General features: G+C 34.1%; 1 protein-coding gene across 6 annotated transcripts in view; it reads right to left on the minus strand.

Annotated features, from left to right (window-relative positions):
• Nucleotides 1–348: 348 nt before the first annotated feature.
• CDK8 (cyclin dependent kinase 8) overlaps nt 349–24,790 on the minus strand; it is a 163,941-nt gene continuing 139,499 nt past the window's right edge. For 2 of the 6 annotated variants that reach the window (XM_070409438.1, XM_070409443.1), the window contains 9 exons: nt 21,869–21,926; nt 19,262–19,393; nt 11,278–11,421; nt 8,686–8,755; nt 7,820–7,892; nt 4,875–4,972; nt 4,081–4,159; nt 3,803–3,961; nt 349–1,622 (listed from right to left, as the gene is read on the minus strand). In XM_070409438.1, the coding sequence (XP_070265539.1) occupies nt 1,497–1,622; nt 3,803–3,961; nt 4,081–4,159; nt 4,875–4,972; nt 7,820–7,892; nt 8,686–8,755; nt 11,278–11,421; nt 19,262–19,393; nt 21,869–21,926 (939 nt within the window). In that variant the 3' untranslated portion in view covers nt 349–1,496. The remainder of the gene's footprint in view (nt 1,623–3,802; nt 3,962–4,080; nt 4,160–4,874; nt 4,973–7,819; nt 7,893–8,685; nt 8,756–11,277; nt 11,422–19,261; nt 19,394–21,868; nt 21,927–24,790) is intronic. The other 4 variants (XM_070409442.1, XM_070409441.1, XM_070409440.1 and 1 more) reach the window with 4 other exon arrangements.

Below are 24,790 nucleotides of genomic sequence, written 5' to 3' on the forward strand. Positions count from 1 at the left end.
TTGTTTTATCTTTTATATTTTGTGCAGAAGGAGGGAGGGAAAATATTATTTGGGTTAAGATAGTCAAATTGGTCTCAAAGAATTAGGCATTAGTCTAGAAATGGAAGGCACATCATAACTTCTTTCAATTAGAAAGCTATCTATTTCATATCTTACAGTATTACAGTACTAAGTGTAACAGAAAGGAATGCACATTACATCAAACATCACTACTCTATGAGGGAGGCAGAAGACAGATATTAATGAAAACAACTGGAGATTGACTTAGAGGCCACTTGTTAAGACACATTTTAAAGTAAAATAAAACACCTTTTGTTATATAAAAATACAGCTGACTCCATATTTTGATTTATGAAAAATAAATTTATTACATAACACCTTGTTTTTAACAATGTTCAATTTTTTTAAATTCAGAATACTTGTGTCATTCATGTAAAATAGTTTGATACAGTACATTGTATGTTATAGGGTTTATTTTTCCTCAAAAATCCTAAGGCTCTCCTACTCCTTCTCCTTTGCTGAAGTAAGGGCACCCTAAACAACGTGCGAACAAGTTTTAAAAAAGAAAACAAACTGAATAAAATTTTAATAGCACTACACCAACCAGCTTTAAAATCAACAAAATATCTGAACTGGATGCCGCACCTTTTTAAGGAAGTCACCGTTCATGCTTTTTCATCTTAAAGCATGCTCACAAATCAGTAACACCAACAGGAAAAATAAAACACTGTCTATGACAATCATTTTAGTTTGTTTGCTGAACCAAACAGGTTTATATCAATGACAATATATTTAATTACTATCAAATAGCAGCTTTAATACCAGTCAAGTCATAGATTGAAAATAAAAACAAACTTATAGTGGGAAATTAATCTTTGGGAGTTTTGAAACCTTTCTGGAAAAACTATGTGGCTTTTTGTACTTTCAAAAAAACCCAAGCAATATAATCTTGGTCAAAAAACACTGATTAATGTAGAAAATGAATCAACCCACTGATAAGACACTAGGATGAAAGGTGTACCAAAATAATCTCATTTTGAGTCTCAGTTATTTTGTTGAGTTAACACATACTGTATGTTTCAAGTACCAGTTAAACTTTTTGTGTGTGTACGATTGGTCAGATAATGTTACACTGAAAGAATTCACCACATACAACAACAAATGCTTGCCCCTAGCACATTTCACAGCTTCAACTGCTACAGACTGTCACTGAAAAAAATGCATTGGTCAGTCTGAACCATGTCAAGTAAACTATGGAAGTAGCAAATCCACAACACAAACTGTGCTAGCACTTTCTGTTCAAGTCTAACCCCAAAATAGGTACAATTTGGAAGCCACTACCCCAGTCTGTGAAAAGTGGTGGAACTTGGCTATTGGACATTTTGAATATGTGGTTGTACAGTACATTCTCATGGCCCATACCAGGTTCCCGCAGAGAGCTGCACAGTTAGTCCGGCAGCATTAGCAACAGTGCATTGACAATATTCCAACGCAGCTCAGTACCGGTGTGTCTGATGTGAGTACTGTGGAGGCTGCTGGGAGGTAGTTGAGTAGCCCATGCTGCTCTGTGGCTGTGATGTGCTTGGTCCAGGATTGGGATAGGCAGCATGTGGATTGGAACGCTAGAAAGGAGATTGAGGGAGAGATGTAATCTATGAGTTGGTTATATCCCAAGCCAGCATGGCTGATCATGTGTGTTCGAGATGTCATTTATTTCAAGGCATTAAGAACTTAAGAGTCTTGTGCTATGTACTAGGCTTTACAATTAAAATGGCAAAACCCCCAGATCTTTTAATACCATTTTTTCTCTATGAAGGTCAGAAGTATTGCTAGTAACGAATATTGAGCTGAGTCTATTGTTATGCTGTAGAGTTCATTTTTTTCTACAGCCGTAACCCCCTTTTTATGCTGTTTTATATCCACTTGATAATAACTAATTTGTTTGATAGGTTTATATCATGAACTTAATGATGTATACATTAAGTAAACCAAAGCAACTTACATGCTAGTCTCTTCAGTAGAAACCTCCCCAATACACACACAAATGGTTAAAGAGTATGACAAGAAAAGGTACTACAGAATAATTTTCTTTGGCATCAAATATTTTTATGCCCTTTAAACTAATGAATCTTACTTTCTGCTACAAGGTATATATAAAAGTAAAATTACTGAAATATAAGAGTGGTTTTCTCAAAAATAGCACAAAAGGAAGGAACAGTGGTAGATCTTAGAGTCCTCTGAGTTTGATGTTGTTATTATTCACATTCCTGCACCTCTCTTGTTCTATTAGCTCCCAAGACAAGCACTATAAAAGATTAACCATAATTTATTACTTTCCTCTTTCAAAGCCTATTTAATATGTCATATAATTTTAAATTCTGCCAATCCTAGCAAAAATGGCATTTTAAAAAGAGTGGAGAGATATTGTTTCTGAAATCACCCACACACACAAACAGTAACAATAGCAACAGAGAAAACAGCAGCCTTTGCTTGGTTTCAATAGCAGAGGTTAGGAGCACTGCTCTGCTTCATTCTAGGGATGTCATCACCTTAGTGCGCAAACACGCTCTGGAGCCAAGAGGGAGGCACGCTTCCCATCCAGATGTCTGCCCTTGATTTCCTAGTTGACTTGCTGGACCTCTCCTTACCCAAAGCAAAGAGTCAATATCTAATTCTTGAATTACAGTAGCAGGCTCTGGGAACCTTATCAGTTTAACAAGATCTCTTTTTCTCTTTTAGTAGGTAAATAATTCTAATCAAAGTTTTAGTATCCTTCCCACATTGAAACCCAGGTCATTTGGGAATATGATTAGAATAAGCAGGGAAGTGGTATACAATTTTTAAAACAGGTCTTTCTTCAAAAGAACTGACAATGTCACTTGATAGGATCCACAAGTAGGCAATGCAGCAGCCCTTTTAGTGAGATCTGAGTGGAGTCCTGGGTCTACTACCAGCTCTCTGGATGCACACAGGCAAGTTAGTTAGCCTCTACAAGCCTCAGTTTTCTGAAATGACAGAAAATAATGTATGCTTCATCCTAAGTACAGATGCTTCATCCTAACTGAGTACTCAACAAGCTCTTATTATTATATTCATCAATAGCACCACCACAACTGTTAGTGCTTACTGGGTACCATAAATCTACTAAGAATTTTAATGATATAATAAAAAATATATAAGTGATTCATGTAATTTTTAAGCACTTATGTCAGGCTAGCCTTACATACATATGTTCTCTCATTTATCCTTATACAACCTCACAGTTACCATTATTCATATTCTACAAATGAGAAAACGGAGAACATTTGAATCACTTACTGAGGTTTACCCAAAAGTCAGTGCCTGAGCTTTACCCAAAAGTCAGTGCCTGAGCTTGGATTTAAAAGCCTGTGTTCTTCATCACTATAGTATACTGTTGTTTCAAAATAATAGATACCATTTATTGAGCTTCTACTATAAGGTGCTAAGATTTGTCATGTCTTCTACAACAACTGCAAGTTATTTGCCAGTCTCATTTTACAGATGAAAAACTAAAGCCAGGAAATGGTATATTACTTGCTCAAGATCACACGGTTAATAAATGGCATAATTTAAATTCAACTATTCCAAGTCTGTCTAGTGCCAAAGCCTAAACTCTCTCTATTGTATCACTGTCAGCACTTTTCCATGCCAATAACACTTCCTGTCAATGTAATTCCCCAGGTACACAAAGGCCTTTTCTTAATTACATCACATTTTCCAATGGTCACAAACCCATGCAAATACTGACAGGGCAGGTCAATACAAAATAATCTCGAAATACCTGATAGTCTGAGGTCATGATCAGTCCACCTGAGGTAGTGGTAGGAGGAACAACTCTCACTTTTTTCAACGGGGGTCCCTGTGTGTGACTGCTGTCTTGATTCCCTGGGTGACCAGTTCCATTAGTGTGGTTATTGCCCTGTTGCTGCTGCTGGTTCTTCTCAATTGGTTAAACAGAAAAATAAAGTTCAACTCAGAAGGAGAACACAATACACACAAACCTGAAAATGTTGTGATAGCACTGAAACAAGAAGCTGCCAACTATACTTTAATACTTACTTTGTCTCCTTTATCATCAGGTTCTTCTTCTGTTAAAAATTCTCGTTTTGGGTAAGGGATTTGACAACCGGCAAAAACACTGATCACAAGAAGAAGAAAAAAGACTTCTGGTATACTTATCAATATTTCAAATGCTTCATTTAAATGGTGTTCATTTTAAGATGGACTTTGTCTCCCTATTTATAATATAAAATCTTTCCTACAAGTGGGACAAAATGAATCTTTTTTTCTCATCAGTGACTTCACAGCAGGTCATTTAAGTACTTTTCATTGTATAAAAATAATCAATAATCATCTAGGATGACTCAACTTTTTTTTTTTTAATCCTAGCATTACTCTTTTATGACTACAACCAAAATGTAGATTCAGACAAAATGTCACAATTCAAACACAAATGCTTTTTACCCTCCCCAGCATATTTAAAGTAAAAGATGACACAGGGAGCACAGATTTATCCAGGAATGGGATCTGTAATTGGTCCTCAAACTGTGACTGAACGCAGTGAGCAACCTCAGTGAGTGTGAGTGAGCTCACATGCATAACCAGCCTCACCCAACAACTGGATGACTGTGAAGCAAATGCTAGAATGCTGCAGAAAGCAACAGAGAAACAGGAACACCTCTCCATTATAAAACCCTCAGTGACACTCAGCTATCAGAGCTCGTTTTTCGCTTGTCATAAGGATTTCATTGGGACCCTCTGTCAAAGGAGTGGCAACTTGGAGTTGACAACTAAAAGAAAACAGGCCTCCCCCACTTTTATCATGCTGGTGAGTTAATAAATTGATCACTTACTCTGATGTAGGAAGTGGGTCTTCTAAGAAATAGGGATCCTGCATAGCCTGTTCTGAGGTAATTCGCTTTATTGGGTCCATGGTAAGCAACTTCTGAAGCTGAAACCATAAGTCATAAAAACATTACTGTATTACTTTTCCTAGTTATACCCCTTGGCACATATATGGGAGGTATATATTGTGTGATGAATAACACCATGATTTGGAGGGCATTTATTCCTCCAAATTAAGATAAAATTATTAAATTTAATGTAGTAATTCACATTTTAGTCATTCTAATATTCATTATCTCATGTGGTTCTCCTATAAGAAGTAATTAAACTTATATCTTCTTACTCTAAACCAATGATCTTTTTCCTACATTATCTAAATTATCAAATTCAGAACAGGATTTAAAAAAGTTCTAAGAAAAATAATACGCTACCACATGCAGCTATTTAGATTTAAATCCAAATTAACTAAATTTAAAAAATCAATTTCTCAGTCACATCAGGTCATTTCTCGAGCTCAATAGCTCCATGTTGGTAGGGCTACCCCACTGCAGCACAGCTCACCACAGAAAGTTCTCCTGGACAGTGCTGCACTATCTAAATGAATATGGTGATTGATATGGAACTTGGAAAGTACGGAGGTGTAGTTAAGTACAGAAGAGAGTCTGGAAAGAGGCTGCTTGGGTTAAAATCCTGACTAGACATTTTTTAGTTGAGTGACTTTGGACAAGTTAGTTAACCACTTTGTAATCTCATTTGTCAAAAGGAGACTAAAACTGGTACCTATTATCATAGGTTTGTTTTCAGGATTAAATGAGTTAATATATGGAAAGCAATTAAATGGTGCCTGGCACAAAGAAAGCATTATATAAGTGTTAGTTGTCATCATCATCATCATCATCATCATCATCATCATCACCATCACTACATATAGAAATGTCAACTAATGTAAAAACTCAGTATTTTTCTGGTTAAAACATAGTTTACTCAAGGCTCTATGAACTAGACTATCTTATTTTAATACATGATTTAAGGGATTATCTAAATAGTGCTCTCTTTGCTTATAGTCTCTGGTGTAAGTTTTCGGATGTTAGAGTACAATAGAATCAGCCTGGAGCACTTCTTAAAACAGATTGCTAGACCCTACTCCCAGAGGTCCTGAGCAGGAGCCCAAAGGTCTTCATTTTCAACAAGTTCCCAGACTATTGTAATACTGCTGGAATAGGACTACATTTTAAAAACCAAGGAACTAATAGACATATTGAGCCTTAGACATGGGAGGTGACACAATTAGAGGACGTGACAAGATATATTTTAAAATGCATCTCAAAATGCTTGGGATGGTGATATTTAAATTTAATTTTAGTAATCTGATATTTTAATGAAAACACAATTTTATTTTTAGAGTTGAAAAGGAAAGCATGGATTTGATATTTAAAATACTCAACAACGGTTTTAATGGGAGTTATAGCTGAGCTTTCAGATGGGTGCACTCAAGACAGATCATTACAGTTAAAACAAGCAAATAAGCTGCAAAGGAGATCTATCTCTAGAATTTCAGCAGTAATGGTAGTGTGAGTCACTTCATCCTACACTGAGTAGCAGTGAATTGGGGGGAAGAGTAATTCCCCTAAATAATGACTATTGATCTATCACTATTATTATTCTGTAGAATAAATAAGTTCATACTTTTGAAGGATCTAACTTACCTTCTAATTTGGGTCCTGTTGTAAGTACATTACAATAAACATTATTTGGATAATAATACATTGCGGCAATATAACACGTCGAATGCTGTTTTAAAATTGCTGATATATGACTATGTAAAAATAAGTAGAAGATACAGAAGTAGAAACAGTAGAAAGAGAAGAAAAGTAGAAACAGAAGAAATGTTTTCCAAGTGGCCTATAATAAGGGAAAGTTTAATCCTTTCAAAGTAAAAAAAATTCCCATTTAATAAACTCATTTAAAAATGTTGGGAATAGCCCGGCTGGCGTGGCTCAGTGGTTGAGCATTGACTTATGAACGAGCAGGTCATGGTTCAATTCCTGGTCAGGGCACATGCCTGGGTTGTAGGCTCATTCCCCAGTGTGAAGTATGCAGGAAGCAGACAATCAATGGTTCTCTCTCATCATTGATGTTTCTATCTTTCTCTCTCCCTCCTTTCCTCTCTGAAATCAATAAAAATGTATTTTAAAAAAAATATGGGGAATATAGGAGTAAAAGGATTTTAGGTAAAGCAAAATACAATCTGATTCCTCAGATTCCCCCTTTTATGGTATATAGCTTTTTTCGAAAACATAAAGTGAAAAAACATTTTTAATTTTTACGGCATAAAAAATTGGAAATATTTTAAATAAATTTAAGTTGGCAATAGTTGAATAAAACCACATCATAAATTATCTTGATAGTACATGGATTAATTCAGTTTCCAGGTCATCATTTTTCCATTATACACTGATAAATACTGCATTGCTCATACTCTTCCAAAAAAAGCAATTAATACATACAATTTGAAGGACTTCTAATACCCAAGTTTATAAGAGGTATCTTGGGAGTTAAAAATTTTGTGAACAGTTTTTTCAAAGAGTTGAAATACAAAATAATTTATAAAAAATATTTCTGAATGGTGGGGTTATTTTATTCTTGATTCTTCTCTGAAATTTTTAAATAACTGATGAAATCTAGTAAACTATTTTAAAATGTTCTTGATAAACTTGGTATAATGACTATCTTGAGAAAATCTAATCTAACCATGTCAAATCATGCTATGGGTTTGGAAAAACAAATATTTTTATGTCTTTACTAGTATTTATTAACAGGATCTCCACATTTACTGTTCAAGTACTCTAAATGTGCTGAGTAACCATATACATTGACCCAATAAAGCCTTAGGATGGGCTAATCAATTAGGGGAGAAAAATGCATTTTATTAGTACTGTTTGTTAAAGCTTACCAAGTGGAATGCTTTACTATCTGGTTTAACTTTATGTTTTTCCATATACTTGATAAGGCTGCAGTTGGTATACCTGAAAGAGAAATACTATGAGATATCTATATTAAATTTGAGGTTAATTTTACATTGGCTGAAGTTTTTCCACACAGAATTCTTTTCATCATAATCAATATAGAATATATATTGAAAATGGTATAATCAGCATAAAGAGTGGCATTAAATCAATTTTATACTTCGCTAAATATTCACACTGGTCACTTTTGAACGGATACCACTGATTACATGCAAGATAATTTCATTAATAATATATACTGAATAGTTTTCACATGCATGTTATCTCAAATATTATCTTAAATATATATGGGTCAAAGTTTAACTCAGCCTTAAATAAATAAAAAGAAAAAAATTTGTTGTAAGTCTATATACTACTCTCTTCCAACCCCCTGATTTGACACTGTAAATAAATGAAATATTCCTTCTTTTCTATTAAAACTTGCTTAAAATTACCCAACCTAGATGGGTAGGCAAGTGGCTATTTGCAAGGCTTATTTATTTCAGTCACTTACTGCCTAGAATTACTTCCTACAAATGCTTCCAGAAAGTAATGAATATGGAAAAAAATAAATTTTTTTCTCATATCCAAATCAGCTGCTAATATTAGATATTCACCTTTCTTATATCATTTAAACATCTTAAGAAATGAAGACGGTCACAATGTAATATATATATATATTACAGTAAATATATAAAATTACTTATTAGAATAATATTATGTTGCATATTCTATTATGTTGAGTACTCAATCTTCTGCTGAGTATTCTGGAAAGGCAAAACTCAACAAAAGGTCTATTTTCTTTCCAACTTACGTATTTCTTCTGAAATCTTTCATTAATGTTGAATGTTCAGGCATCTTTTTTATATCTTCCCAATCTTTATCTGTGAAATACATTGATAACATTTTATGTTGTCTAGATTCCTAGTCTCAAGAACTTTAATAAAGGTCATCTCAGTTTCATTACATTTCCTATACTTTTAACCTCCATGAAAGCACAGACTTCAAATAAATGGTAAGCTATAGTAAACATCTTATCTTAAACTGTAAATACAACTCTACCTTGTATAGAATTAGACCTTTCTATCTCTCTTTTTAATGCCTACTTTCTACGTGTTTGACTATGTTTATGTTACCTCAATTTCTATAACTAGAGGGTAATAAGTTATAAATATTTCTATTATTAAATAATTCTATTTCTCTGTAAAATCAGTATTTTTCTTTTTTCTACCAAATTTCTTTGTTAAATCAGTAACCAATCTCTTCAATAATAAATGTAATGTCCTCCCCTCAGCAGCTTTAAGGTGCACTGCTTTTTATATGGCCCTCCTTATTGTCACTTTATTAAATACACTGCTTTTACATCAGCAATCTATGTAAGCAGTAATAATTATCTGAAGTAGAATAAAGTAGGATATAACTAGTATATTAATTAGCTGTTGACCTTGGCTAGTTTCAATAACATAACAAAAACAATCCTAACTACTAATATATTAGGTAGAAAATGTTTCAGTTAGTTTTGCTGGCATTAGAGTTATTCACACAACACAGCTAGATAGCTTGTTTTCTCCATCATTACCAATGGACATTTACTTTGATAAAGTAAAAGAGAGCCTACTAGGTGCACAGCACTATAACGGTAGCTGAACAGCACCATTAGCTTTGAAATGGCCTTTAGAGGTTCGAGCTTCTTTCAATTTACTTGTAAAAATATTTGCTACCTTCCTCCACAAATATCACATATTTTAAAGTAAACTAAATATATATTTTAAGCTCCTAAATGGAATTTTCTCAACTATTTTCTTACTTCGATTTCTCTATTTTGTAAATTTCTCAAGCTAGAAATATTGAGATAATCTTTTAACTTTTCCCTCAATGATACACTTGCTATAAAAATGATACATTTGTCCTTTATTCTCCATCCTTATTATCACTTTACACCTGGAGTACTGTTATAGGCAAGCAGCTGGTTTCCCTGACTAGTTACTTGTTTTTCACTGATTTTTATAAACCACTGCCATTCTTAGATCTTTTAAAAATGTAACATAAATCATGCTACTAGTTCTCAAAATTTTATGATGGAGTCTCACTCTTTAGCATAGCAAATCTAAATTCTGCTGCCCGTCCTTCAAGTTCCTTATAAGCTGAGCCTATCCTAACTGTTGAACCACACATTAAGAATCATCTCCTAAAGAGGCCTTTCCCACTTCCACCCCATCTTAAGTCATGTTCTTTTCCCTGGTGGACCCATTCAGAAGTGGGAAGCAAAGGCCACTCTTTTCCATCTACTCAAACCATACGTATTCTTGAAACAGTCTATTTAGATCAATAAAATGTAAACTTGAAGAGGACAAGGATCATATCTAAGTCAACAATATTTTATATTTAACACAGTGCCTGGCACATGGCAGGTAGTCAGTAAATACTCAGTGAATAAATGAAATTCCCATTACAACAAAGCAGTCTTGGCAGAATTGTTAAGCAATGTTGGAGAAAGGCAGTATCTGTGTAATTATTCTGCATTTACTGATAATTAACACCCTTCTAAGGGAATGTGAAATTATAAACTCCCAGATATATGTGTATTAGTCTTGAGATATAGTGACCTGAGAAAAAATTCCAATAAACAATTTCTAATAAGTACTCGACTATCCAAAATTATAAAGGTGCTTTAAACAAATTTTCATTATTCTGGACCACTGGGCACAGTTTTTAGTGACTGATGAACTATCATTCTGTGGTATAACAAAGGAATGGGATACAGCTGAAGAGATCTAATGCCCATGATGAGACACCTGAACAACTTTCTCCCTGCCGCAAATCAGTACAAGCAAGGTTGTTGGAATGCTCGACTTTCACCTACATTCTGACTGTTGTACTACAACACTAAAAAGAATGTTCTTATTGACAAAGATTATAGAGAAAAATATGCTATTATTCAATACAATGTGATTCTGTAAGTGTCCTAAATAAAAATCATGTTCAAAATTTATATTCAAGTGCCAAGTAATTAATGGCAGGATAATATGTGCTGCCAGACAAAAATGCATGCTATTGAATTTTATTTGCAATTCCCACTGGTAAGAACTAAAGGCACCTTTTTAAATACAGATATTGCAAATATTTTATAATTTCAAATATTAAACAACAAAACAAAACAGAACAACAACAACAAAAAGAAACAAAAATACACCTGCAAGTTCAAGTTCAGGAAACCCATAAATATTTTTATGCTAAAATGTGAACTTTACAAATTTTGCTATTTCTATGGATCTTTGATTAAGACAAATCATAAATATAAAGAATCAAGTAAGAGTAGCTTTTATCAGCTAAAAATATGCACCTTTCCAATGAAGATACCTAAGTTCAAACAACAGTGATTTAAAAACGAAAACATAATGTGTACCTGCAGGGAATCCCATTACATTGAATATTCTGTCCAGCTGGTCATGGTGATAAGGATTACTAGTTTTGATGTCCTCTTGTCGACAGTGAAATATTGGTTCTGACGTTAGTAGCTCTGCAAATATACACCCTATAGCCCAAATATCTTTAAAATAAAAAGACAAAAAAAAAAAAAAAAAAAAAAAGAAAAGGAAAAAAAAAAGGAAAGGAAAAAGAAAAAGAAAGGAGGAAAATAAAGTGGTTCTTTCCAAAAGAAAATGCATTTTTATTTTGGTGGGGAGTGTTTTTTTTCCCTTTCTTTCCCTGATAAGTCATATTAATTCCAAAGCAATTATAATTATAAATACCACAGAATATGGTTTGTAAATATAGATTCCCATTCTACCCACCCCAATCTTTCATTCCCTGTTATACCTCTATCCCACCGACTGGCTTCATTCCAAGTTTAAATCAATTTGTTAGCTACATTTTGGGTGAGTTTTAAATGCTTCAAACATTACCTTATTTATGAAATACATACAAAGCTACATATGGATCATGGGAACCACAAACAAACAAAACTAAACAAAAAATAAATAAACCAAAAATCCAAACAGCCCCTGAAATGGGGCATACTTGCCAAAAATAATCAGTACAATTTTTTGTGGTAAAAAAAATTTTTTTTCTTTAGCTTGTTTATTTAATTTGTGAAGTCTAATAATTATGCTCCCATGTTAGCACTATTTAGCAAGGTGTGATTACAACAAGAAAAAGACAGCGACTGAACACAAATATTCTAACGAAACAATGTTTCTACTTGAAGAGTTTTTCATTCAAAATGTTTCTTTTTTTTCATAGAAATGTAGGTTTATTTCTATAGAGACATGCTGAATACAAAGGGCTGAAATAAATGAGTAATCATTAACATAAAATAATAGAACATTTTAATAAAAATTAATATTTTTCTTTTTAAAAAAATTTTTTGATTGATATTTTCATCAATAAAGAAAAAAATATCAATCAAAGTTTTTCTTTAGAGTATAACAAGTGTCAGGAGATTTTGCAAGGTCAAATATTTAATAGGAACAAAAAAAGGAGGGTAAAATACTACCTTTAAATGGGTACAAAGGCTATAACTTCATAATAATTACTTATAAAAGCCAGGTAAATGGATTTCTCTGTACACAACAAATTCCCTTAATTTGTATTAAGATACAAACTAACTTTCATTCATATTACATTTTACTCAATAGAAAGATCTATATACCAATTTAGAACTTGAAGCTGAAAGCAACAAATCCCTAAAATGACAATGTTAACTTCTTCACATAGCAGATACTCAGCCAGTGGTTTTTGAATGATCTAACTAATACAACTATAGTGGGGGAAAAATGACTTTTATTAAAACTGATTGTTCATCTATGTTATTAGTTGCCACTTAAATGGAAAAATGAGAAAACCTTAATTTATAAATAACAGAATTCTTAAACTACAAAACTGAAATGTAGATATTTAATTTAAAATAAAATGATCATATTTACATTTCAGAGTAACAAGTTAATCATCTATTTACTTAAATATATACACCCTCACTAGCAGCAAGAGATTTTTAAAAATGACATTTTTTACTTATCCATTTTACCTTACATTAGAGAACCAAGTCTAGCCAATACCACCGTATGAAGAAGTCTCATCAGGAAATATAAACCAAGCGCTTTCATTTTTAGTAAATATAGATTTCCATTCCACCCACCAGTGTCAGAAAGTAAATGGGAAAATTAGGGAGTTTGTGATTAATTCTTTTTACATGGGTACCCTTTGATAATCTTAATCAAATAAAAGATAGGCAAGCTAAGCAGGATCACAAAAAGGGCTGAAAGGTCAGCTTGCATGTTTAAAATTCTACTCATAGCACCTAAAAGACAATGTAACAAATCCTTCTGGTTAGCTAAGCAAAATTCTAAAGAAGAAAATAAAATATGTAAAGAAAGATGAGAGATGAGTAAAGGATCTAAGCATCCCTAAAGTACACTGATTTTACAGTAAAAAATCAGGAAAGTAAGAATAAATAGTTTATTGAACCTTGCTTAACCTCACCCTAATAACCTCTTTCTTTATATCTCTTATTTTTCACTTTTATCAATTTCACCAACTTTCTTTCCTTCAAAATTCCGATGCAGACATGAATCATGAATTTGAGTTTGCTGACCAGGCTATTATTTCAGACAAATTCTAACATTTTAAATAGTCTCTCCTCCCTATCACACCTATTTTGTCAGACTATACCAAATCCATGGCAAAGTCCTTTCCTACTCACCTACCTGCTTACTTCCTTCTAGAAAGATTTCCCTTTAAATTAAAAACATATAAGTTACATCTACTTCTCAAAATCTGTGATGCTTGAACTAACCAGGCAAAGTAGACCCAAATGGGGAGAGAAAAAGATTTGTTAAATAATGTTTTAATCAATAGGTGTACTAATAGCAAGCTTCTAGCTTAATAAAAGCGTCAGTTCTCATTCTCCCTATGTTATTGTTTATTTCCCATTTAATAGAATGCTACATATTCAGCAGGCATTCAGTTACTTGAGGACAAAAAATCTGAGCTTGAAAATCCATACTTTAGTAAAACTTGAGACTCCTTTACTATCAGTAAAGTAAAAATTAATAATCCCCTTTCAGCCTCTCCACAAAGTCAATCAAACTAAAACTCCAGATGCTCAAAATGATTTTAACTTTGTCCGGGGAGGACAATGTTTACAATCTATCTTTTCCTCTCTTTGACTTAATGATTCAGCTTACAGTTCTGAACAATGGACTAAATGACCACAGCACTAAAATCTGTTTGTAATAGAAAGTGGGAACATAGTAGTTGGATGTTCAGATTTTTCCTATGCTCTTTTGCTGTTTCGTTTTAGCCTTTAGTTTAAAATAACCCACCAATCTCCACTAGCAGACTTAACTCTTCTAAATGAAGCCAAAGGTATTTATGTATAAATTCAACCACACAGGTTCATCTACCCACTGCTCACACTACAACTATTTGACAGGGAAGTCAATCTGCTAGGGAAGTTCTTGGTACATAGCTTTCACTGTGGTGTGAGGAACCTGTTGATTACTTTAGGGGACTCTTAGGCTACCTGCATAGGTGATGGGAAGAATGGGATTGAGTGGGAGAGACTGAAATCAAGGAAGAAATTTCATTTTTTACTTCTTTATTCTATTTTTTAAAACTTACATTAAAAATAGTTTATGTGTAATTTCTCTCTCAAACCAAAAATAAAGATACCAATATAACTTTTTTTGTGCTAATGTTTTGATACAAGATTGTTCTTGGCCAAGTCAGGTGGACACGAGGTGGGGAGCACCACTGCAGAGGGGCTGTCACTGACCTGAGTTTCAACCCAAGTTAGTAACCTTTGTGATCTCCCTATCTCAGAAGGCAGCTGTTTTTACCTAAAGTCATAGAGCTTTCAGAGTTGATGGGGATCTAAGAAATGAGTTAGGTTAAATTCTCATTTTGCCTAAACATACACAAACACATACACCCTCCGGAGTGACAGAGTTAAGGTTACAAGTCAGGTTGCTAGTCTTTGTTACTTCTATTTAAAGAAGACAAAATTATTTTATGCATATATTCATACTGTTTTCTCAACTGGACATCCCTTAAACTACATAATTTGCATTCATTTTGGTTTCTCTTAAGTTTTAAAAAGTTTAAGTTATTCAATAAATTTTAATGCTGATGAAAAGAAAAGGGAAAAGCTATGAAGAAAGGCATTCTCTTTCCCAAATTACAAAGTCATTTGACTAAAGGAATCTACCTAACTGCTGATAGTTTGCTTTATGACAAAGAGCCCTTGCATTAAAGCTGTTGGATTGTAGAATTAGTGAATATCAGGTTATACAAATCTTAATGTTCACAGTAAAATATAAGTTTACTAAGAAAAAAGAAAAATATAATAATGAACCAAAGTCACAAGCTTCTGTGATAGTACATTTTAAAAAATTGTATTTATTGATGGATTTTAGGGAGAGAGAAAAAGAGGAAGGGAGGGAGGGAGAGTGAGAGTGAGAGAGGAGAGATTTGTTGTTCCACTTATTTATGCATTTATTGGTTGCTTCCCATATGTTCCCTGACCTAGGATCGAACCTGAGACCTTGGCATATCAGGATGACGCTCTAACCAACTGAGCTACCTGACTAGGGCCAATAATATATTTCTTAATTTATTTAAGTGATTTCAAAGTCTCAATTTTTCAGTTAATAGCAGTTAATAACATTAGGTAATCACTTTCTATTTGTATGTTCTATTAACATGTCTTACCAAAAGTAACACTACTTTTAAATATTCATTTTCTAGGTGGAAAAAATAGCTATGGATCATATTAGTTTATATGCTTTTAAGTACATGTAGAATGTACTTGTAAAAAAGATAACCAAATATGTGTTTAGGTAATAATATGTAACTCAAAAATAGAACTACCTTTAATAATCTTTAGTTTTCCTTCTGACTTTTTAAAATATATGTATTTTATTTTGGAATTATTTTAGATTTGTAGAAAACTCACAAAGATAGTTGAGAAATCCCATATCAAGCTGACTTAACTTTATCTACCTTTATTTTTCTATAAAATAAAATGTGATCTCAATGCTGGTATGAAGAGTAGTGAACAAAAATTTTTTGAAAAAAGACATGTTGGATTCAAGACTGATATGGAGAAATGATCACAAGTATTTCTCCTTTTACCTTCTTGAGTATACATTGAAATGACAACAAAGTAATAAAGATACAAACCCACAGTAATGACAAGAACAGGAGACCCCCAGGGACAAGATTCATTCACTTACTCAACAGAGTACTAAGTTACTACTATGTGTCGTAGAGGCTCTGGCCTGTAATTGGAGAACAGTTAGGACAGGTGGATCTGTTTTAGTGGATTTCAGGCACTGTTTGATGCTATCAAGACAGTAAGACGGAACTCTGATGAGGAAGGTAGGGTGGTTACTTTAGACTGTGATCAAGGAAGTTCTCTGTGATAAGGCAGTATTTTGACTAAGATCTGAATGAAAAGAAGAGACTGGCCATGTGAAGATCTGATCCAGGCAGACATATGTAAAAATATTTCTGGGACATGAAAGGCAGACGTAACAATACTGAGAAGGATCTAGGCCACAGTACTACTGTTAAGTAGGAAGCAGTATTGACCTGCACAACTCTGGGAGATTTTGTACTTCGAAATATTCCAACTACAACAAGTCTGTACATATTTGCGATTCGCAATTGGGAATCCAAGTATATGGAGGGTCAACAATTCATATGCTGAATTTTTATTGTTTGGGTGGTTGTTGCTCCAACCCCTGCGTTGTTCAAGGGTAAACTGTATTTTCTTTTTCTGTTTTTAATAACAACGTGGGATGGTCAACGAGTCCTCCTAGATCTTATCCATTGACTGTTCTCACCACCATTTGAATGATACATGGAGCATGCAGCTACGGTACAGCATTCAGCATGGAATCCTTTCAAATGATTTCCCTCTAACATCAAGCTTGCTTCCCTCCCAAACATCACATCTTCCAGCCACACTAACTACTCCTATCCTCCATTCACACGACACACCTGAAGGTTTCCATGCGGTTCCTCCTGCCCAGAATGCCTTTTCCTCTCTACCATCCTGGCAATATCAAATCCACCCTTTGAACAAACCTGTACAATAGCACTCAGCTCATAGTAACGGTTCAATGCCTGCCTCCCCTGAAAGGCTGTAAACTAGACGTGGAGCCTCCACACAGAGCATGGGATCTGTGATTATTCGTTGAGTTAAAAGAAGTCTTCTAAAATACATTTCAGTATGTCTTAACTTTACTGGCTGTGGCCTACAGCGCTCCAAAATGTCAGAATGGTCAGAGGGGAACAGAGGCCTTTCAATGTCAAATTGAAAGGTAGGGTGGAGCAGCCACGCCTGGTCAACACTACTGGGTCCTATGTGGTGGCTATAATTCAGAGGTGTGTCCTCATGATGGTCAGCATCCTGCCTCAATGTCTCCCTCTACCTCTGCCATCTAGCTGGCTTCCCTGAAATTCACAAGACTTCATTATGCCTTAGGACCACAGTATATCTCCTCTCCAAGACCAGTTTTCACTAGTTTCAACTATATTTTTAAGAGCTGATCCTCCTCCCCCCACTCTCCTCCACTGACCAGGGGCTATCAGGTACATAGACTGGGCCAAAAGTGGGAGAATTCTTCCTTTAAAGAATTTGAATGGTCTCAAAGCAAAGACTTGTGCTTGCTAGCATTTAGGGTTTCCTCAGTTAATGGCAATTCTCTGCTGGATCACCCTAAAGTAAATGTACACAAAGTTCCCAAACAACTTTCTGTTATCAGATTCTTAAATATGAAGATACAATCAAGGGTCAACAGTTGAAGAACAATTGCCACATGGAAAGAAGTGATCAAGACATATAAATAAAAAGAATGTCTACAGAAAAAAATGGATAATTATTCCAGGAATACAGCAAATTACAAACAATTAAAAAGCACTGTTATCACTATCTTAACAGATATTTGAGAAGATTTTCTTCTCATAAAACAATACAAGATGTTATGAGAAATTAAGAATCAGAGGATAAGAAGGGGCTTTTGGAAATAAAAAAGATAAAGGCAGAAAATGCATGAGAAGAAAAGTGGTATAACGGCTCAATAAAAGAAGTCTAACATCTGTCTACACTTAGTTTAGGAGAGAAAGAAATAGGGATATAGGAAATGAACTTCAGATCAAATGTGTCTACCAAGTAGCCAGCAGATCACTGTGAAATATCAGGATGAGAAATCCTATTTTGTTTTAAGAAAGACAAAAACCCCAGGCAATATACCAATAAATGAGAAGAAGGTTGGCATGAGACATTTCATTAGCAACACTGATGCTAGAAGACAATGGAAGAGCACCATCAAATTCTGAGGGAGAATTATTTTGCACCTAGATAAATAATTTTGCACCCTGACAAACTGTCAAGTATGATAAAGGCATTTTTCAGAAATACAAGAACTAGAAAATTTACCTCTAAGATACCCTTTTAAAGGCTGCTACTTGAGAATATGCTGTAGTGAAATAAGGAATGAGATAATGAAACCCAGAAAAAAATATACCCAACCCATAGGAATTAAAAAAAAAGAAAAGAAAGAAAAAGCCAGGATGAAACACAATCCAGAATAGAGCAAAACATAGAAAACTTCAGGATGGAGTTATCCAAGAAAAGAAAGGTAGGTTTAATATCATATATAGAACAAGTTAAGTAACCAGTAAACACACAATAAGGGCAAAAAGAGGCAAAGCACATAAACCTGTGGGAAAAGGACTATGGTAGCTGGACACTGAATCTATTACAATACCGATCTAAGTTAGACCATGGGAATTATGGCTTGCAAACAGAAATTAAAGGCTGAAATCATCAACAAAGTAGTAATACTAATGATATTACTAATATAGCTTATAAAATGAGAGGTAGGTGGGGGAAGAAGTATAAAAGCACTAATTTCCTAATATGTCATAATAGGGAGGTAATCAATACTATAAAAATTTTAAAGTGAATTAAGATATTCTAGATTACTACTTTTAAAAGTATTTTTTTCCTTAACTTTAAGGGAATATTTTAGGAACTAATATTTGAAAAAAATAATTGTCTGAAGTTCAATAACTTAGAAATTGTACTGTGCTTATTTCTCCTTTCAAGTAAAATTTAAAATACTTTTTACTTAGAATGCATAGTATGATCTCATATATTTAAAATGTTTTTAATATCTATTTATCTATCAGAGAGGTATGTCTGGAATAATATACCCCTAATGCCAATGATGATATTTCTAGGTAGTAGAATTTTAGGTTAGTTTTTGTTCTTACTTTTATACTTTTCTGTTACTTGATTCAAAAATCTATAGAAATATTTATATTTTACAACAACAAAGCCACTTTTAAAACATCACAGAATCTTAATTAGTTCTACTCACCAATAGCTTTGGTATAATGTCTTGCTCCAAGAAGTAATTCTGGAGCTCGGTACCAGAATGTTACAACTACTGGATCCAAATCTGCTAAAGGCTTCAAAGGTGAATTAAATAATCGGGCAAAGCCCATATCAGCTGTAAAAAAACAAACACAAACAAACAAAAAACCCATAGAAGAATGTTAAGTAAATAGATTTTAACAAATTTAATTGATTACTCTAATTTTATCATTGTTATTTAGTAAGGTATGAAAATGTGCTGAATTTTGGGAGAAAAAAACAAAACCTAAAAGTAAGACAAGTCTGAGATCTTCATTCTTCGCAAACTATTGTCACTCACTCTTCAACTAGGCTAGAGACATGCTGTGCTGCCAGAGGTCAAGGGTGACCCTACTCCTCTAGGCAGATTTCTTTCTATCTGCCATACCACCATTGGGGACAGGATTGTTAAACTGCATTTCCATTCTTTGCATTGGTCAAACACACTGAGAAACGAGATCAGAGTAAAGCTTTCCATCGTTGCATCAATAAGTCTGTTCACTGGTATAATCAAAAGTTGACTGTACAGTATGTTAACACCACTATTTCTCCCCATTTATTTGGGTTGAATTTTACTAACTTAAGAGTCACAGTATTTTGTTAAGCTGGAAGATTAAAGTCATATAGTTCAATCAATTCAATCAATCACCTTTTCCAAATGACAACATTGAGGTTAGAAGAAATTAAGTGATTTGACAAATGCCATCACTCATATACGAGCTGGAGCTGTGGTGAGATACAGTTCATGGCACTTAATATGGTTTAATGTGTAGTGTAGTTATTGAGGCATGGCTGTTTATCCTACTATACTGTAATTCTGTTAAAGGCAAAAATTGTGTCTTTTTCATTTCTCTATTCTTTTTAGTATCAAGTATGGTGTCATTATGCATAGCTTTTGGCAAATACATGTTGAATAAAACAAATCACTACCATACCACCACTTCAAAAATTTCAAGATTCATCCACCATTTGTTTAGTTTGTTCTCCTAACATACATTTTTTAATGAAGTAGATCCTAGCCTAATCTAGTTAATTATGGAGGTTTGAAAAACACAGACATTTGGCAAAGAATTAAAACCATGAGTCAGCTTACTAAGTACTGGTTCATAGAAAACTGTTTATTTCTTCTTAAATGTGAATGCTTTTAAGCCGTTAGTGCCTTCCTCCCCAAACCTGCCAACATTATATACATTACACAGAAATATAATCCCAAACTAGATTACCTTAGTATATGTTTTCCCCAAATTTTACAGTAAAGAACACATCTGTCACTACTATTTGGGTCTTTTACATTTTGCATGCATTGAACTTATATTTTAATTTGGTGACACCAAACTGGATTGGACAAAATCCTTTAAAAGCACAGGTGAGGACTTAACATCATTTGATGACAGTACTAACAGGGCCTGGTTCTCTAGGGAAATCAATGACTAGGAGTACTTTGAGGTGCATCAAATGTTATCACTACTAAAAAGTTTGCAATGTTTATATCATAAAAGAGTATATTTGAGTCTAATTAAAGTGGAAAGTGAGATTTGGGGAATTTATAGAGGAGGAGAGGGAAGAAGAGTTAGTAACACCTATGTTTTTCTTTGTTGGAGAAATGGTACAAATCAGCTTATAATTCTTATTCATATTAAATCATGCAATCAGAAATTACTATTTAACTTTGTTAAATGGTTCCACAAACCTGCTGCCTTTAAATTCATCCAATTCAGTTACAACATTTCTACCCGCACACAAAACAAACTAAATGTGACAAACACAACTTAGAAATGGCAATGAAAAAAACCCAATTAGGATAAATTAATTTAACTCTATCCTTATAAATTATCAAAAATGGGTAAAATTTTGTTTGGATATATTTTTAAGAAGCTATTAAAAAACATGCCAAAGTACAAAATGCTCATTAATTTTTTTTTTTTTTTTTACCATCAGGCAAAGGCCTGCTACAAGACAGGCTTGTTAGAACTTAAGGTTCTGTATCTATCTGGCCTCAGTGGTTTTCCTGGTTTGTAATTCCTAATCTAGATGGGGTCAACATAAGCATATGTTCTGATCTAATCTGGTTCAGGTGAACAGACCTGATGGTTTAATTACCAGTATGCTGTATGCCCTTGGGACTAAAGGTGAGGCTTGCGGTCTAACACAAACAGAAGCCACTCACCTCTACAGGCTATTTTTTTTAAAGAAGTATTCTCTTTATTTCTTTCATTTTATTTTTTATTATTTTTTCCTTTATTGATTAAGGTATTACATGTGTCCTTATCCCCCCATTACACCTCCCCCCCCCCCCCCCCCCCCTGCCACTCAACTACAGGCTGAAGGTAAAAGTTTTTAAAAAGCTTGCATGGCTTATTTTATAATCAGAACACTTCAGTCTCTAAAGATTGACACCTTTAAGAGTGTGAAACACTTTTCACTTTTAATGTATACTCTTTAAAAATGGCTTCAATCATATGGAGGTACATGAATATAGGCGTATTATTAAAGCAAAAATTAGAAGTGATACAGCTGCCTACAAAAGTCTTAAAAGAGTGCTACACTGTGACTTATCAAAGATATAACATACCAATTTTTACTCTTCCTCGCTCAGGACCTTCACCCATAACTAAAATATTAGCAGGTTTCTGTGGAAACAAAATAGTGTTTTTTTTTCAGTAGACAGTAGTGGTTTCTTTCAAATAGACAATATGCCAATATAACACAAATCCACCTTTTAAAATATCTCATCTACTCAAAAATTAATATCAAATACAGAAAGTCACCAAAGAAACTTTGTGTGTACATATGCAAAGCAATATACAATCTAATGAAGGCCAAACATGGCAATGCTTCTCTCCATGCACACCTAAGGCTTTTTCTGGCCCTTTTATCTGTCTGTTTTCACAACTGTGGGTCATCTGACTAAGTTATGAGGTTGTGGTTCCTTTCAACTCTTTCAATTATATAAAACACCCTGCAACTTTAAGAAATAATAAAATTTCAAAGATGATTTAATACTAAATAGCAAATTAACTATAGGGAAGGAGCCACCTGATACCCTATTTTGGAAACAGTAAGGTATGTATCTTGTTTCAACAAAAAAATTATAGTGAAATCAATTTAATAAAGTCTTTTCTAAATGAGTTAGTGAAGTAAGAGGAATTTTCCATGACCTGAACAGTATTGAGGTTTTTATTTTTAAATAAAAAAGGAAGCTAAAGTTTTAAAGTGAGATTGTACAGGAGTAATATTTTAAACAGTTTTAACTCTCTAAAAATATAAAGTATTAACTGTCATCTAAAATCTGTTCTAATGGTATCTACTATCTATAACAGTGATGGCAAACCTATGACACGCGTGTCAGAGGTGACATGCGAACTCATTTTTTTGGTTGATTTTTCTTTGTTAAATGGCATTTAAATATATAAAATAAATATCAAAAATATAAATCTTTGTTTTACTATGGTTGCAAATATCAAAAAATTTCTGTATGTGACACGGCACCAGAGTTAAGTTAGGGTTTTTCAAAATGCTGACACACCAAGCTCAAACGATTCACCATCACTGATCTATAATAATAAAAGCGTAATATGCTAATTACACCAGACGTCCTTCCAGATGAAGCTGGGGCTGCAGCCTGAGTCCCAGGTGCCTGCTGGCCCAGAGAAAAGCCCTTCCCAGGTGCCTGCTGGCAGCCGGAGGAAAGCCCGGGTCCCAGGTGCCAGAGGGAAGCCGCTGCCGGCAGCTGGGGGAAGGAAGGCCTAACTCTTGCACGAATTTTGTGCATGGGGCCTCTAACATAAAAGGGTTGGTCCCTCTTCAAGAAGGAGGACAAGGGGAAGATGGAAGACAAGGGAGGGGCACAGAGGCAGAGAGAGGAGAGGGGAAGAAGTAATCCCCACACCTTACTTATCTTGCTATACTAATTCTACCAGTCTGCTAAGTAAATGTGAAACTAGATTAGAATGCCTTTTGATTATTGATCAAAGCAACCTTAAAATCAAAGTGGAGATTTCTGGTGATAACTGGTTCAAAGTGAAGGCTGTTTTTAGTGATAACTAATTCACAGGCTTCCCTAACCTACTTAGTGATAGCCCTGTACTATTAAGGATAAAATGTAACTTACAGTATATTATTCTATCAACTACTAAGGATCAAAATTACTTTTTATCACCAGCAAAAATAAAAGATACTGCTGAAGTAATAACATACACATTTCAGAGGTTAAAAACTCCTACATTTTTTAAGGTGTGGAGACTAGGCACCAGAGAGAGTAAATGACTTGCCTTAACTATAAACAACAAGACTTTGGGGGAGCAGCATAATTTACCCCATCTCTGAACAGTCTAGTGCTCCCTTCCAAATATATATTTCTCAAAGTAACTTTATATAGCGAGTTTTTAAATTAATATGTATTACTGCAGTAACAATGATAATGTTTTATTCAAGAAAAAGTTTTCAAAACCTCTGTCATCACTATACACACACACACTCCTGACCACTGAGATAATCGGCTAAGTACCAAAAGGAAGTATAGCACTAACAATACCCTCTGTGAGCTACATGCTTTTGTGCACTGTTAATGGATCAACACTGGTTTAGTCTCTGCAAAGACTCTTAGAGCTCAGCCTACTTCAAAATGAAACCAGATCTCTGAGACTTACACAAAATGTTGAAGGCAGAGGGGAGCTTTCCAGGAGGAATAAGCAGTATTTCTATTTGGCTGATGGGTAAGGCTTGCTCTCAACTTACAATGTGGACTCAGGGGTGTACTTTCATGTTTGCTAGAACTCTCTTCTCATGGGCAGGACCCCCCAAACATCTCTTAAACACATTCCCTACTTTTTAACTCTATTTTGATTCTCTTCTATCAAGCCATCTTCCCTAGTGATGCCAGAGTTATCTTTTTAAAAGACAAAGCTGATCATGTCATTCCCTTAAACTCTTCCACAGTAACATAAAAAATTATTACAAGATTAGAGGAAAAGAGCAGACATAAAATGATACATAAACTATTATTATAACTGTTTTTAAAAAGTGCCTAGTAGGACTAGAACAAAAAAAAGACAGAGGTATGGATGAACCTTTTCAAAAATGTCTTTGAATGCTTTTGCTATGCTTTATTATTGTTACTAAAATGTTATTTCAACTCTAATTGGTCTCTCACCAACTGTGAACAAAATCCAAAATCCTTGAGGGGATGCAAGGTACCTGTAAACTCATTCCCACCAATTTCTGCAGCCTTATATTCCACCACTTCACACTGCTCCTGCCACATGTATATTTTCAGTGTTCTGTGACTAAACTTTTTACAACTTTATGATTGCTATCCCATTATTTCTGCCCCCAAAGACCCTACATTTATGCTACTTGGAAAAACCTGATTCTTTTTTCCCCTTAAAGACATAAATAATACATGAATACATTCTGACTATAATCAATTCAAAATATAAAGTCACATACAGTTAAGCGTTAAAGACTCTTTGCCACCCGTAACTCCTTCACCACA

The sequence above is a fragment of the Myotis yumanensis genome, unplaced genomic scaffold, assembly GCF_028538775.1.
Source record: "Myotis yumanensis isolate MYYU_CA2020_CCGP unplaced genomic scaffold, mMyoYum1.0.hap1 SCAF_3, whole genome shotgun sequence".
Classification (NCBI taxonomy): domain Eukaryota; kingdom Metazoa; phylum Chordata; class Mammalia; order Chiroptera; family Vespertilionidae; genus Myotis; species Myotis yumanensis.